We start from the raw sequence: 12,129 nt of genomic DNA, 5'->3' as shown, positions 1-12,129 counted from the left end.
ATGTTTAGATAGAAGGATATGTCACTCACACATCTCACATCTTAGTTGTGTAGGTCCAGAACCTTTCTATAGCACATGAAATATCCTATTCCAAGTACACACATGCATGCACACACGCATAGACACACACACAGTACCTCCCTGGGTCTGTATGAGTCCCTTTCTTGGACCCAGAGTAGGAAGGGGCAGGGCTCTGACATTCCTCCCTGTACTGCCTCTTCTCCCTGCATGGGCTCCCTGGCTGGGCTCCATGGCTGGGCTCCATGGCTGGGCTCCCTGCCTCTTCTCCCTGCCTCTTCTCCCTGCCTGGGCTCCCTGCCTCTTCTACCTGCCTGGGCTCCCTGGCTGGGCTCCCTGGCTCTTCTCCCTGCCCCTTCTCCCTGCCTGGGCTCCCTGCCTTTTCTCCCTGCCTCTTCTCCCTGCATGTGCTCCCTGCCTCTTCTCCCTGCCTGGGCTCCCTGCCTCTTCTCCCTGCCTGGGCTCCCTGCCTGGGCTCCCTGCCTCTTCTCCCTGCCTGTGCTCCCTGCCTCTTCTCCCTGCCTGGGTTCCCTGCCTCTTCTCCCTGCCTGGGCTCCCTGGCTGGGCTCCCTGGCTCTTCTCCCTGCCTCTTCTCCCTGCCTGGGCTCCCTGCCTTTTCTCCCTGCCTGGGCTCCCTGCCTCTTCTCCCTGCCTCTTCTCCCTGCCTGGGCTCCCTGCCTCTTCTCCCTTCCTGGTCTCCCTGCCTCTTCTCCCTTCCTGGTCTCCCTGCCTCTTCTCCCTGCCTGGGCTCCCTGCCTCTTCTACCTGCCTCTTCTCCGTGCCTGGGCTCCCTGCCTCTTCTCCCTGCCTGGGCTCCCTGCCTCTTCTCCCTGCCTGGGCTCCCTGCCTCTTCTCCCTGCCTGGGCTCCCTGCCTCTCCTCCCTGCCTCTCCTCCCTGCCTGGGCTCCCTGCCTCTTCTCCCTGCCTGGGCTCCCTGCCTCTTCTCCCTGCCTGGGCTCCCTGCCTGGGCTCCCTGGCTCGACTCTGCAACAAAGCAGAAGAGAGGAAATGTCAGACAGCATCCCTGACGGCGCTAGAACAATGAATAATTACTTTGACTGCATCAGTCAAGAAGAGAGAAAAACCCTTTAACTCTCTCCATCCTCCAGCCCCCTTCAAATGAAAAACCCTACATCACAAATTGCGATAAGAAGATGACATTGAGAAGGCCGCTACATGTCAAGATCCTTGGAAATTAAGGATTTTGGTTGTTATTTATGAAAAAGCCGCTCAGGGAAATGAAATGATTCAAGCCTAAAGAGTAGCCCGGTATGTGCTCTTCCCTCCTTACAGTGTCGTGATAGGGACAGGGGCTCATTTCTGGGAAGCGTGAGAAGTGGAGAGGTGGGGGATTAGTGGGCAAACCGCAGTGATGTCACATTGAAGCCGGGTTTTAAAAACACATCCTGGTCACCATTATGGTTAATAATTTGATTGACACCTCTGTGCACGACTCAAAGACTTCTGCATGAAGGGTGGCGGGGTTGTTAAAAAGAACTCCCTCAATGATGCGTGTCACTGAAGCAGAAAATTAACACGAGGAGACGGCAGCACGTTAAGAGGATCAGAGAAAGAGAGATCGGAAAAGAGAGAGAGGGGGAGATGGGGGAGAAAAGGAGAAGGAGAGATGGGAGAAGGGAAACATTTAGGTAAATGCATTGTTATTTTGGGTTTCTATGTAGGGTGAGCTCCAGTGCAGATTCACTTGGGGCTTTGCCTAAGCAAAGCCTAATCTCTTCATGAGCTCTACATGTTTCTGTTGTGATTAATGATGCCTGGCTGGGCTCTGCTCTGGGAGAAGGATCCGACAACTGCCCTCATCACGTAGGTCTAGTGCTCCTCTCCCTCACACTACCACCATATTTTATCTTCTTCTCCCCAACCATAAGGACTGAGGGCTATTTTTGCTTCCTGTATACCACCACAGTGTTATGGGAAGGCAATACTGGAGGCTTCCCCTGCCTGTTGACTGGCCAAGAGACTGTCTCCAATACTGGAGGCTTCCCCTGCCTGTTGACTGGCCACAAGACTGTCTCCAATACTGGAGGCTTCCCCTGCCTGTTGACTGGCCAAGAGACTGTCTCCAATACTGGAGGCTTCCCCTGCCTGTTGACTGGCCAAGAGACTGTCTCCAATACTGGAGGCTTCCCCTTCCTGTTGACTGGCCAAGATACTGTCTCCAATACTGGAGGCTTCCCCTGCCTGTTGACTGGCCAAGAGACTGTCTCCAATATTGGAGGCTTCCCCTGCCTGTTGACTGGCCAAGATACTGTCTCCAATACTGGAGGCTTCCCCTGCCTGTTGACTGGCCAAGAGACTGTCTCCAATACTGGAGGCTTCCCCTTCCTGTTGACTGGCCAAGAGACTGTCTCAAATACTGGAGGCTTCCCCTTCCCGTTGACTGGCCAAGAGACTGTCTCCAATACTGGAGGCTTCCCCTGCCTGTTGACTGGCCAAGATACTGTCTCCAATACTGGAGGCTTCCCCTGCCTGTTGACTGGCCAAGATACTATCTCCAATACTGGAGGCTTCCCCTGCCTGTTGACTGGCCACAAGACTGTCTCCAATACTGGAAGCTTCCCCTGCCTGTTGACTGGCCAAGAGACTGTCTCCAATACTGGAGGCTTCCCCTTCCTGTTGACTGGCCAAGATACTGTCTCCAATGCTGGAGGCTTCCCATGCCTGTTGACTGGCCAACAGACTGTCTCCAATACTGGAGGCTTCCCCTGCCTGTTGACTGGCCAAGATACTGTCTCCAATACTGGAGGCTTCCCCTGCCTGTTGACTGGCCAAGAGACTGTCTCCAATACTGGAGGCTTCCCCTGCCTGTTGAATGGCCAAGAGACTGTCTCCAATACTGGAGCCTTCCCCTGCCTGTTGACTGGCCAAGAGACTGTCTCCAATACTGGAGACTTCCCCTGCCTGTTGACTGGCCAAGACACTGTCTCCAATACTGGAGGCTTCCCCTGCCTGTTCACTGGCCAAGAGACTGTCTCCAATACTGGAGGCTTCCACTGCCTGTTGACTGGCCAAGATACTGTCTCCAATACTGGAGGCTTCCCCTGCCTGTTGACTGGCCAAGAGACTGTCTCCAATACTGGAGGCTTTCCCTGCCTGTTGAATGGCCAAGAGACTGTCTCCAATACTGGAGGCTTCCCCTGCCTGTTGACTGGCCAAGATACTGTCTCCAATACTGGAGGCTTCCCCTTCCTGTTGACTGGCCAAGATACTGTCTCCAATACTGGAGGCTTCCCCTTCCTGTTGACTGGCCAAGAGACTGTCTCCAATACTGGAAGCTTCCCCTGCCTGTTGACTGGCCAAGAGACTGTCTCCAATACTGGAGGCTTCCCCTGCCTGTTGACTGGCCAAGAGACTGTCTCCAACACTGGAGGCTTCCCCTTCCTGTTGACTGGCCAAGAGACTGTCTCCAATACTGGAGGCTTCCCCTGCCTGTTGACTGGCCAAGATACTGTCTCCAATACTGGAGGCTTCCCCTTCCTGTTGACTGGCCAAGATACTGTCTCCAATACTGGAGGCTTCCCCTTCCTGTTGACTGGCCAAGAGACTGTCTCCAATACTGGAAGCTTCCCCTGCCTGTTGACTGGCCAAGAGACTGTCTCCAATACTGGAGGCTTCCCCTGCCTGTTGACTGGCCAAGAGACTGTCTCCAACACTGGAGGCTTCCCCTTCCTGTTGACTGGCCAAGAGACTGTCTCCAATACTGGAGGCTTCCCCTGCCTGTTGACTGGCCAAGATACTGTCTCCAATACTGGAGGCTTCCCCTTCCTGTTGACTGGCCAAGAGACTGTCTACAATACTGGAGGCTTCCCCTGCCTGTTGACTGGCCAAGAGACTGTCTCCAATACTGGAGGCTTCCCCTGCCTGTTGACTGGCCACAAGACTGTCTCCAATACTGGAGGCTTCCCCTGCATGTTTTACATTTGACATATCAGTCATTTAGCAGAGGCTCTTATCCAGAGCAACCTAAGGTAGTGAATGCATACATTTTCGTGCTGGTCCCCCGTGGGAATCGAACCCACAACCCTGACGTTGCAAGCACCCATGCTGTGAACCGTCCAAAGCCAAGCAACTATCCTGCACCATTCCCGGAAGGTTGTATGCAAAATAACCATAGCTCTCACCAAGCTCTGAGAAACATATGGTTCTCAGAATGTTATGCGATAGCTGGGTGTCTCTCCCATTCTGTCCACCTTCTCTATCTAAATGTTCCCTTCTTTCGTTCCCTACCTCTTTCATCCTCTGTCCTGCTCTTTTTTTGTCTGCTCGTCTTCTCCTCCTCCCTTTGTTTTCCTCTCTGTCCTGTGTGAATGGAGACTGCCCTGTATGCTGTGTGACAGGAGACTGCCCTGTGTGACAGGAGACTGCCCTGTGTGACAGGAGAATGCCCTGTGTGGCAGGAGAATGCCCTGTGTGCTGTGTGACGGGAGACTGCCCTGTGTGGCAGGAGAATGCCCTGTGTGCTGTGTGACAGGAGACTGCCTTGTGTGACAGGAGACTGCCCTGTGTGACAGGAGACTGCCCTGTGTGCTGTGTGACAGGAGGATTGCAGTAAATATGTCTGCTGTGGTTAGCCATCTCATCCTTAACCCTACAGTCTCTTCTTGTGTGGTGTCTGTGGTTCAGCTCTCAACTCAGAGACCCATTCCTGTTCTGAAGCTCCCAGCATGTTCAACAGCTCCACTCCAGACAACATCCACATCTCAATCCAGATACAACACACCTTTTTCTCTCTGAGGGTGAAAACCATGTTATACAGAACATGTCTGTTTAACCGTTATTTAACTAGGCAAGTCAGTTAAGAACAAATTCTTATTTTACAATGACGGCCTACCCCTGCCAAACCCTCCGCTAACCCAGGCGACGCTGGGCCAATTGTGCGCCACCTTATGGGACTCCCGATCACGGCCGGTTGTGATACAGCCGGGATCAAACCAGGGTCTGTAGGGTCACATCATAACAATAAGCCTACATTATTACATGATAACATAACAGCTAAGCCACCATAACAAGAAGGCTGTTCAGTATTCAGCCAGGTATGTCTGCTGGCTATGGGTTGGTTTGACCAGTTGATAAAATGGCAATTTATCAGCTGGAGGCGTACTGTGGTGTTCCTCTGTGTTCCTTGGTGTTCCATGGTGTTCCATGGTGTTCCTTGGTGTTCCATGGTGTTCCTTGGTGTTCCATGGTGTTCCGTGGGCTGCAGATATTCCAATATATCAGGTCTTTTGATCCCAGGGTCACAACAGTGTCAGCCAGGCAGGCTTACCAAACCCCTGGTGGTTACTGCTCCAGCACCACAGCTCATTACCCAGCGGTGTTACGGCGGTGATACCGCCTAATGAATCTGTCTCTAATCATGTTATTTGTAAGTGCCTCACACAGCGTTTGTCGGTTAAAACATGTTGTTGCTCTCTCTCACCCACGTCCCTAACAACAACCCCTGGTATAGAAATAAGCCTTTTTAGTCTCTGTGGGACATCTTGTAAAACAACCCTGCCATCCGTTTTAGTTATGCTTGATTTGCCTGTTTATTTCAGAGCAGTCTAATCTGAATTCTAATTGGAAACAGTTGAGTGATGAAAACCATTTGGATTGTATTGGTATTATTTATTTATCTGCTGGTTTAAAAGGACTTGAGGCTATGGATATAAACCTGGGCTTTTCTTCTGTCCTCCTTACCACCACCCTGTCAATATATAAAACACCTCCCACTCAGGAGTTGATTACTAAGCCTGCCAAGAATTTGATCATAAACGTTACAAGTATGTAATAAACCGTTTTGAAAATGTGCAGCAGCAGCAACATTGTTCTAATCATTTTGCAAATATTGCCTCAGAGGAATAAAAACCACATCACCCTAAGATCCAATTTGTGCTACACTCACCAATTACTTTCACGGTCCACTTCCCATCTAATACAGAAAGGCCAGATTACCCTCTGTGTGTCTGGGCGCTGCCTTCACACACACCCCAATTACTAACACTAATTGGAAAAATGCTTCATGTGACAATTTTTTTTTACTTGACTTGTCCCCTTTCTTCTGAAAATATTTACACTCATTTATCGTGTCTGTGTGTAGCCGCCAAGATAACTGAACTCTTCTTATGGAAAATATGTCCCTGTATTCATGACTTTATGATGTACTATTAGTGCCCAGGTTATCTGATCTTTGCATTGCTCTAACGGCCAGATAAAAACTCAAGCATCAGTCTCTAATTAAACTGAACTTTAATTCATGTTAATGTAATATGTGACAGTTAATTACATGTTTCTGTTGGTTTGGATCTTTCATTTCTGAAATCCAATAGACCTACATTGTTATAACATACCAATAGGCCTACATCATCACATCATAACAATAGGCCTACATCATCACATCATAACAATAGGTCTACACCATAACAATAGATCTTCATCATCACATAATAAAAGAGGATCAAAGAATACAGACATAAAAGTGTTGAGATAACACTGCCTTAGATTGCTTAGAGTTGTTAGAGCTTGGTTTGTGTTGTTTTTTTTTTATTTTTTATTTTACCTTTATTTAGCCAGGCAAGTCAGTTAAGAACAAATTCTTATTTTCAATGACGGCCTGGGAACAGTGGGTTAACTGCCTGTTCAGGGGCAGAACGACAGATTTGTACCTTGTCAGCTCGGGGGTTTGAACTCGCAACCTTCCGGTTACTAGTCCAACGCTCTAACCACTAGGCTACCCTGCCGCCCTGTAGTGCAGCAGCAGTACTGCTAGCTCACAACAGCTCTCTGTTTATGAGGCAGCACAAATGTCATGCATGGAGTAACAGAGGGGCAATTGGGTAGCCAAGAAGTCAGGACAAATCGTGGTGAGGCTGAGGTGTGGACCAGTGAGGTTGAGTAGGACACTAATGTGTGTGAACTGGGAGTCACATCCAATGGCTGCTTCTACCCTGAGAGCTGAGTGTAGCTGGAGGACTGACTGAGAATGAAGAGAGAAACATCTAACTTATCCCATTCTAACATGTTCAACAATAAACTGAGGTTCACTCTGTATAGTGAATGGCAGGTTTTAGGAAGCAAGGATCTGCACTAAAAGGTAGCATACAATTACTAAAAAGGAATTTTCAAACTTAAACAACCAATTTCTGTCACCGTGCATTAGGCTACACCTAAAAAGTGAATTGGTCTGGCATGGACTTGAGATTTTTCCTCTCCTTTTTGAGGCATGACACACTTTATATCTTGTCAGAAGTGCTGTGCTAACACAAAAAGCTTTTCGTCAGCGAGGGCCTCTGGGAGTTGTGTTTATGCTGCTATCAAAATGGTTTCCTGTTTCCTATTTCAAAATGCTCTGAAACTGCTCTCTCTCTGCCCCAAATCAAAGCATTTAGCATGCACTCTCTTCTCTGTTTTGGCAATATCTTAAATCAAAATTCTGAAGATTGGACCTCGAAGTACCATTTAACGGTTCATTTTCATTTTATCTGTTTATGGTGTTAAAGATTAACACAAATTCAGGAGAAAGGACCAGACTTGGATTTAACACTTAACTAGCTGAACACAGCTAGGGTTGGGGTGAAGGTTAGGGATAGTGTTACATACCGGGTCAACCCTAACCCTGGCCTCAACCCTAATCCTAGCTTCATGTCCTTATCCCAGTTCAACCATAATCCTAGCCTCAACTAGAGGTTGACACAGGAGTAAAAATTAATTTCTGTCATGTCTTGTCCTGTAAAAAATGTCCCCATACTGTCCCAATCCCGCAACAGTTATATAACACATCAACATCCTTGTCTGTCGCGTGCCCATTTTAACCGCAGAAATCAGAAATGCCTTTCTCTGTTAGCTGCACGTCTCGGTCTCTCCCCAGTACCTGCACTGTGCTGCATGGGTGAGTTTCCATAGCAACGGACCCATTTTGGGCTGCTCTAAAGATGAGACAGGAGAGCGAGCTGTTAGCTTGCTTTTAACTTACTGCTAGCTAGCTATTTTTTGTTGCCTGCCCAGCTGATGAAGGCCTATTATAAATATTTAAATAGTAGGGGGGGGGGGGTCAAAACGATATTGCCTACTAGAACTGCTTAAAATAATCAAAAATAATAATTCCTGTAGAGCCCGTTCATGTGGACTGTTGATCCTGTCCTGTCCCAAACTTGACTAGAATTTCACTCCTGTTCCTGCAGGAATACTGGTCCGGTGTCAACCTCAACCCTCAAACATAACCATAACCCTAACCTCAACCCTCAACTATAACCATAACCCTCAACCCTCAACCATAACCACGACCATAACCCTCAACTATAACCATAACCATAACCCTAACCTCAACCCTCAACCATAACCATAACCATAACCCTAACCTCAACCCTCAACCATAACCATAACCATAACCCTAACCCTCAACCCTCAACCATAACCATAACCATAACCATAACCCTAACCTCAACCATAACCATAACCATAACCATAACCCTAACCTCAACCCTCAACCATAACCATAACCATAACCCTAACCTCAACCCTCAACCATAACCATAACCATAACCATAACCATAACCCTAACCTCAACCCTCAACCATAACCATAACCATAACCCTAACCCTCAACCATAACCATAACCCTCAACCATAACCATAACCATAACCCTCAACCATAACCATAACCATAACCCTCAACCCTCAACCATAACCATAACCCTGAACCATAACCATAACCCTCAACCATAACCATAACCATAACCATAACCCTCAACCCTCAACCATAACCATAACCATAACCATAACCATAACCATAACCCTCAACCATAACCATAACCATAACCCTCAACCATAACCATAACCATAACCCTCAACCCTCAACCATAACCATAACCCTCAACCATAACCATAACCCTCAACCCTCAACCATAACCATAACCCTCAACCATAACCATAACCCTCAACCCTCAACCATAACCATAACCATAACCCTCAACCCTCAACCATAACCATAACCATAACCATAACCTCAACCCTCAACCATAACCATAACCATAACCATAACCCTCAACCCTCAACCATAACCATAACCCTCAACCCTCAACCATAACCATAACCATAACCCTCAACCCTCAACCATAACCATAACCATAACCATAACCATAACCATAACCCTCAACCATAACCATAACCATAACCCTCAACCATAACCATAACCCTCAACCCTCAACCATAACCATAACCATAACCATAACCATAACCCTCAACCATAACCATAACCCTCAACCCTCAACCATAACCATAACCATAACCATAACCCTCAACCATAACCATAACCCTCAACCCTCAACCATAACCATAACCCTCAACCATAACCATAACCTCAACCCTCAACCATAACCATAACCCTAACCCTCAACCATAACCATAACCATAACCCTCAACCCTAAACCAACCATAACCATAACCATAACCCTCAACCCTCAACTCTCAACCATAACCATAACCCGCATCCCTCAACCCTAACCCTAACCGGCAGCCGAGGGAGCAGCAGCTGTGTGTAAAGTAGACAATCCCACACATGCTCAGAAGATTTGATTGTTTAGCTATCGGGCAGAGGCATCTGGAGAATTCGACAAGCAGCCACTCCCTAAATTGTTTACCCGATAAAAAATATATACTTTTACCTAACTAAAAAATAAATACCTTTACACAATTCAAAAATATGTTTACCTTACAAAAAAAAGTTTACCCACACTAAAAATACAAGTTAAACTAATCAAATAAATTTTTGCATATTTATGGAGGTAGGAAGTGAGCACATGATACCAGGATACCATGAAGTCCAACAGTGGTATTTGACAGCATCAACTATTGACGTTGACATGTCACAGTAATGGCTCACACAAGAGCTGTTACCCACCCAGAGAAATGAAGACCTGTGTTCACGTGCAGTGTGATGCTTGTCTTCCCTATTCCCTAACAAACTGGTCCTCAGACAATGTAGATGATCTTAACACAATACATTATCTGTGAGTGGTTTGCTAAAAGTGTGGTGATAATTGCCTTATGTGTCATATTAAAATGGACATGGGAGACATTCACAAGCCCAGGTTGCAATGCATTAATTACAGTTGACGCTAAGTAACAGTGAACAGCGCTTTGCGTGCTGAGCCCCCCAGTGAAAAATGAGATGACAAAGAAGGTAATTTCCTCTTTCTCTCAAGCTGGTGTGTAATTGTGTGTGGGACAGATAGAGGGTGAATGGGCAGGGGAGGGTCTACCGTAGCCCTCTCCCTCTATGCTCCATCTGAAAGGCGTTAATTCAGCCTGATTATACAGATGGATTGAAATATACAGTAAGACAGGAAATCACTCCAATTATGCCAAGTTGATTGAAACTTGGAGCCCACTCCATGGAATGCTGGGAAGGAACTGGGAGGAGTCCTCTCTTACAGACAGGAACCGGACCATTACTACACTGTAGACTGCATGATACAAGAAAACAACAACAATGTGGTACTAGTGAGACAGAAGGTTGAGACTCGCTATGGCCATGACCTCCGACCTGAGACAGGAGGTTGAGACTCTCTATAGCCATGACCTCCGACCAGAGACAGGAGGTTGAGACTCTCTATGGCCATGACCTTAGACCTGGAGATTGAGGTTCTCTATGGCCATGACCTCAGACCTGAGACAGGAGATTGAGGCTCTCTATGGCCATGACCTCCGACCTGAGACAGGAGATTGAGGCTCTCTATGGCCATGACCTCTGACCAGAGACAGGAGGTTGAGGCTCTCTATGGCCATGACCTCCGACCTGAGACAGGAGATTGAGGCTCTCTATGGCCATGACCTCCGACCTGAGACAGGAGGTTGAGGCTCTCGATGGCCATGACCTCAGAGCTGAGACAGGAGGTTGAGGCTCTCTATGGCCATGACCTCAGAGCTGAGACAGGAGATTGAGGCTCTCCATGGCCATGACCTCCGACCTGAGACAGGAGGTTGAGGCTCTCAATGGCCATGACCTCAGAGCTGAGACAGGAGGTTGAGGCTCTCTATGGCCATGACCTCCGACCTGAGACAGGAGGTTGAGGCTCTCTATGGCCATGACCTCCGACCTCAGACAGGAGATTGAGGCTCTCTATGGCCATGACCTCCGACCTGAGACAGGAGATTGAGGCTCTCTATGGCCATGACCTCCGACCTGAGACAGGAGGTTGAGGCTCTCAATGGCCATGACCTCAGAGCTGAGACAGGAGGTTGAGGCTCTCTATGGCCATGACCTCAGACCTGAGACAGGAGGTTGAGGCTCTCTATGGCCATGACCTCCAACCTGAGACAGAGGAGAATCACAACATTCAGAGTGGTGGAGCCGGAAGACATATCACTTCTCTCCACGAACAGAGTCCTTGTGGTTCCAATCTCAAAGCCCACTAATGAAGATAGATCAATGCTATTAATTTACTGACATTAACACAAGAGGCATGCAAACCCATATTCTCTATTGTCTCAGTGCCATGGTCTTTAAGCACATTTTGGCAAAAGGCCAGGATTCAATCCAAGGCGCATTGCTATTTACCTTTATTTAATCAGGGACTCACCATGGAGACCAGTGTCTCTTTTACCAGGGAGCCCTGCATATACCATTTAATAAAATTCATCAAACATCAAATACAATATGAACCAAGTAAAATACAGCACAACACATATTGTACAGACAAACCCACATTTTTTGCAAAAAATAAGAACATTAAAATATATATTTTTGGGGGGAGGGCTTACCTGTTTTGCATCATATGTTGGCCATAATATGTGTCACATATCAGTTTGCAAACAATGTAAAAACATGTATATATCATTGAGTTATTAAAGCTGCATACAAACATACATCTTTTTTTTTTTTTCTTGAGTAAGGGAGCTCCAAAATGCAGGCGTTTCAGCCTAGCTCAGTGCTTTCTGTGGTGGTGGGGCAAGCCAGCAGACAATACGGAGCGATGCGCCATGATTGGCTAAGTGTTCTGTCACTCAAGGGAACACTACATCACCGCCAAGTCTAAGGGTAGAGCTTGAAAATTCAAGCACCTTGGGTGCTGCCATAGAGTTACATTAGAAGTGCCCATCCAAGAAGGCTTGA

At 47.5% G+C, this 12,129-nt stretch overlaps 1 protein-coding gene across 1 annotated transcript; it reads right to left on the bottom strand.

Moving 5' to 3' along the window:
• Positions 1-324: 324 nt before the first annotated feature.
• Positions 325-10,888, bottom strand: LOC139385762 (octapeptide-repeat protein T2-like). Its single transcript, XM_071131022.1, has 2 exons — positions 10,856-10,888; positions 325-1,002 (listed from the first exon to the last, which is right to left on the bottom strand). Exons 1-2 carry the CDS (start codon positions 10,886-10,888, stop codon positions 325-327), a joined length of 711 nt encoding a protein of 236 aa, XP_070987123.1.
• Positions 10,889-12,129: the final 1,241 nt, after the last annotated feature.

The sequence above is a fragment of the Oncorhynchus clarkii genome, chromosome 27 (assembly GCF_045791955.1).
Source record: "Oncorhynchus clarkii lewisi isolate Uvic-CL-2024 chromosome 27, UVic_Ocla_1.0, whole genome shotgun sequence".
NCBI lineage: Eukaryota > Metazoa > Chordata > Actinopteri > Salmoniformes > Salmonidae > Oncorhynchus > Oncorhynchus clarkii.
This window is presented reverse-complemented; position numbering and strand designations above follow the sequence as displayed.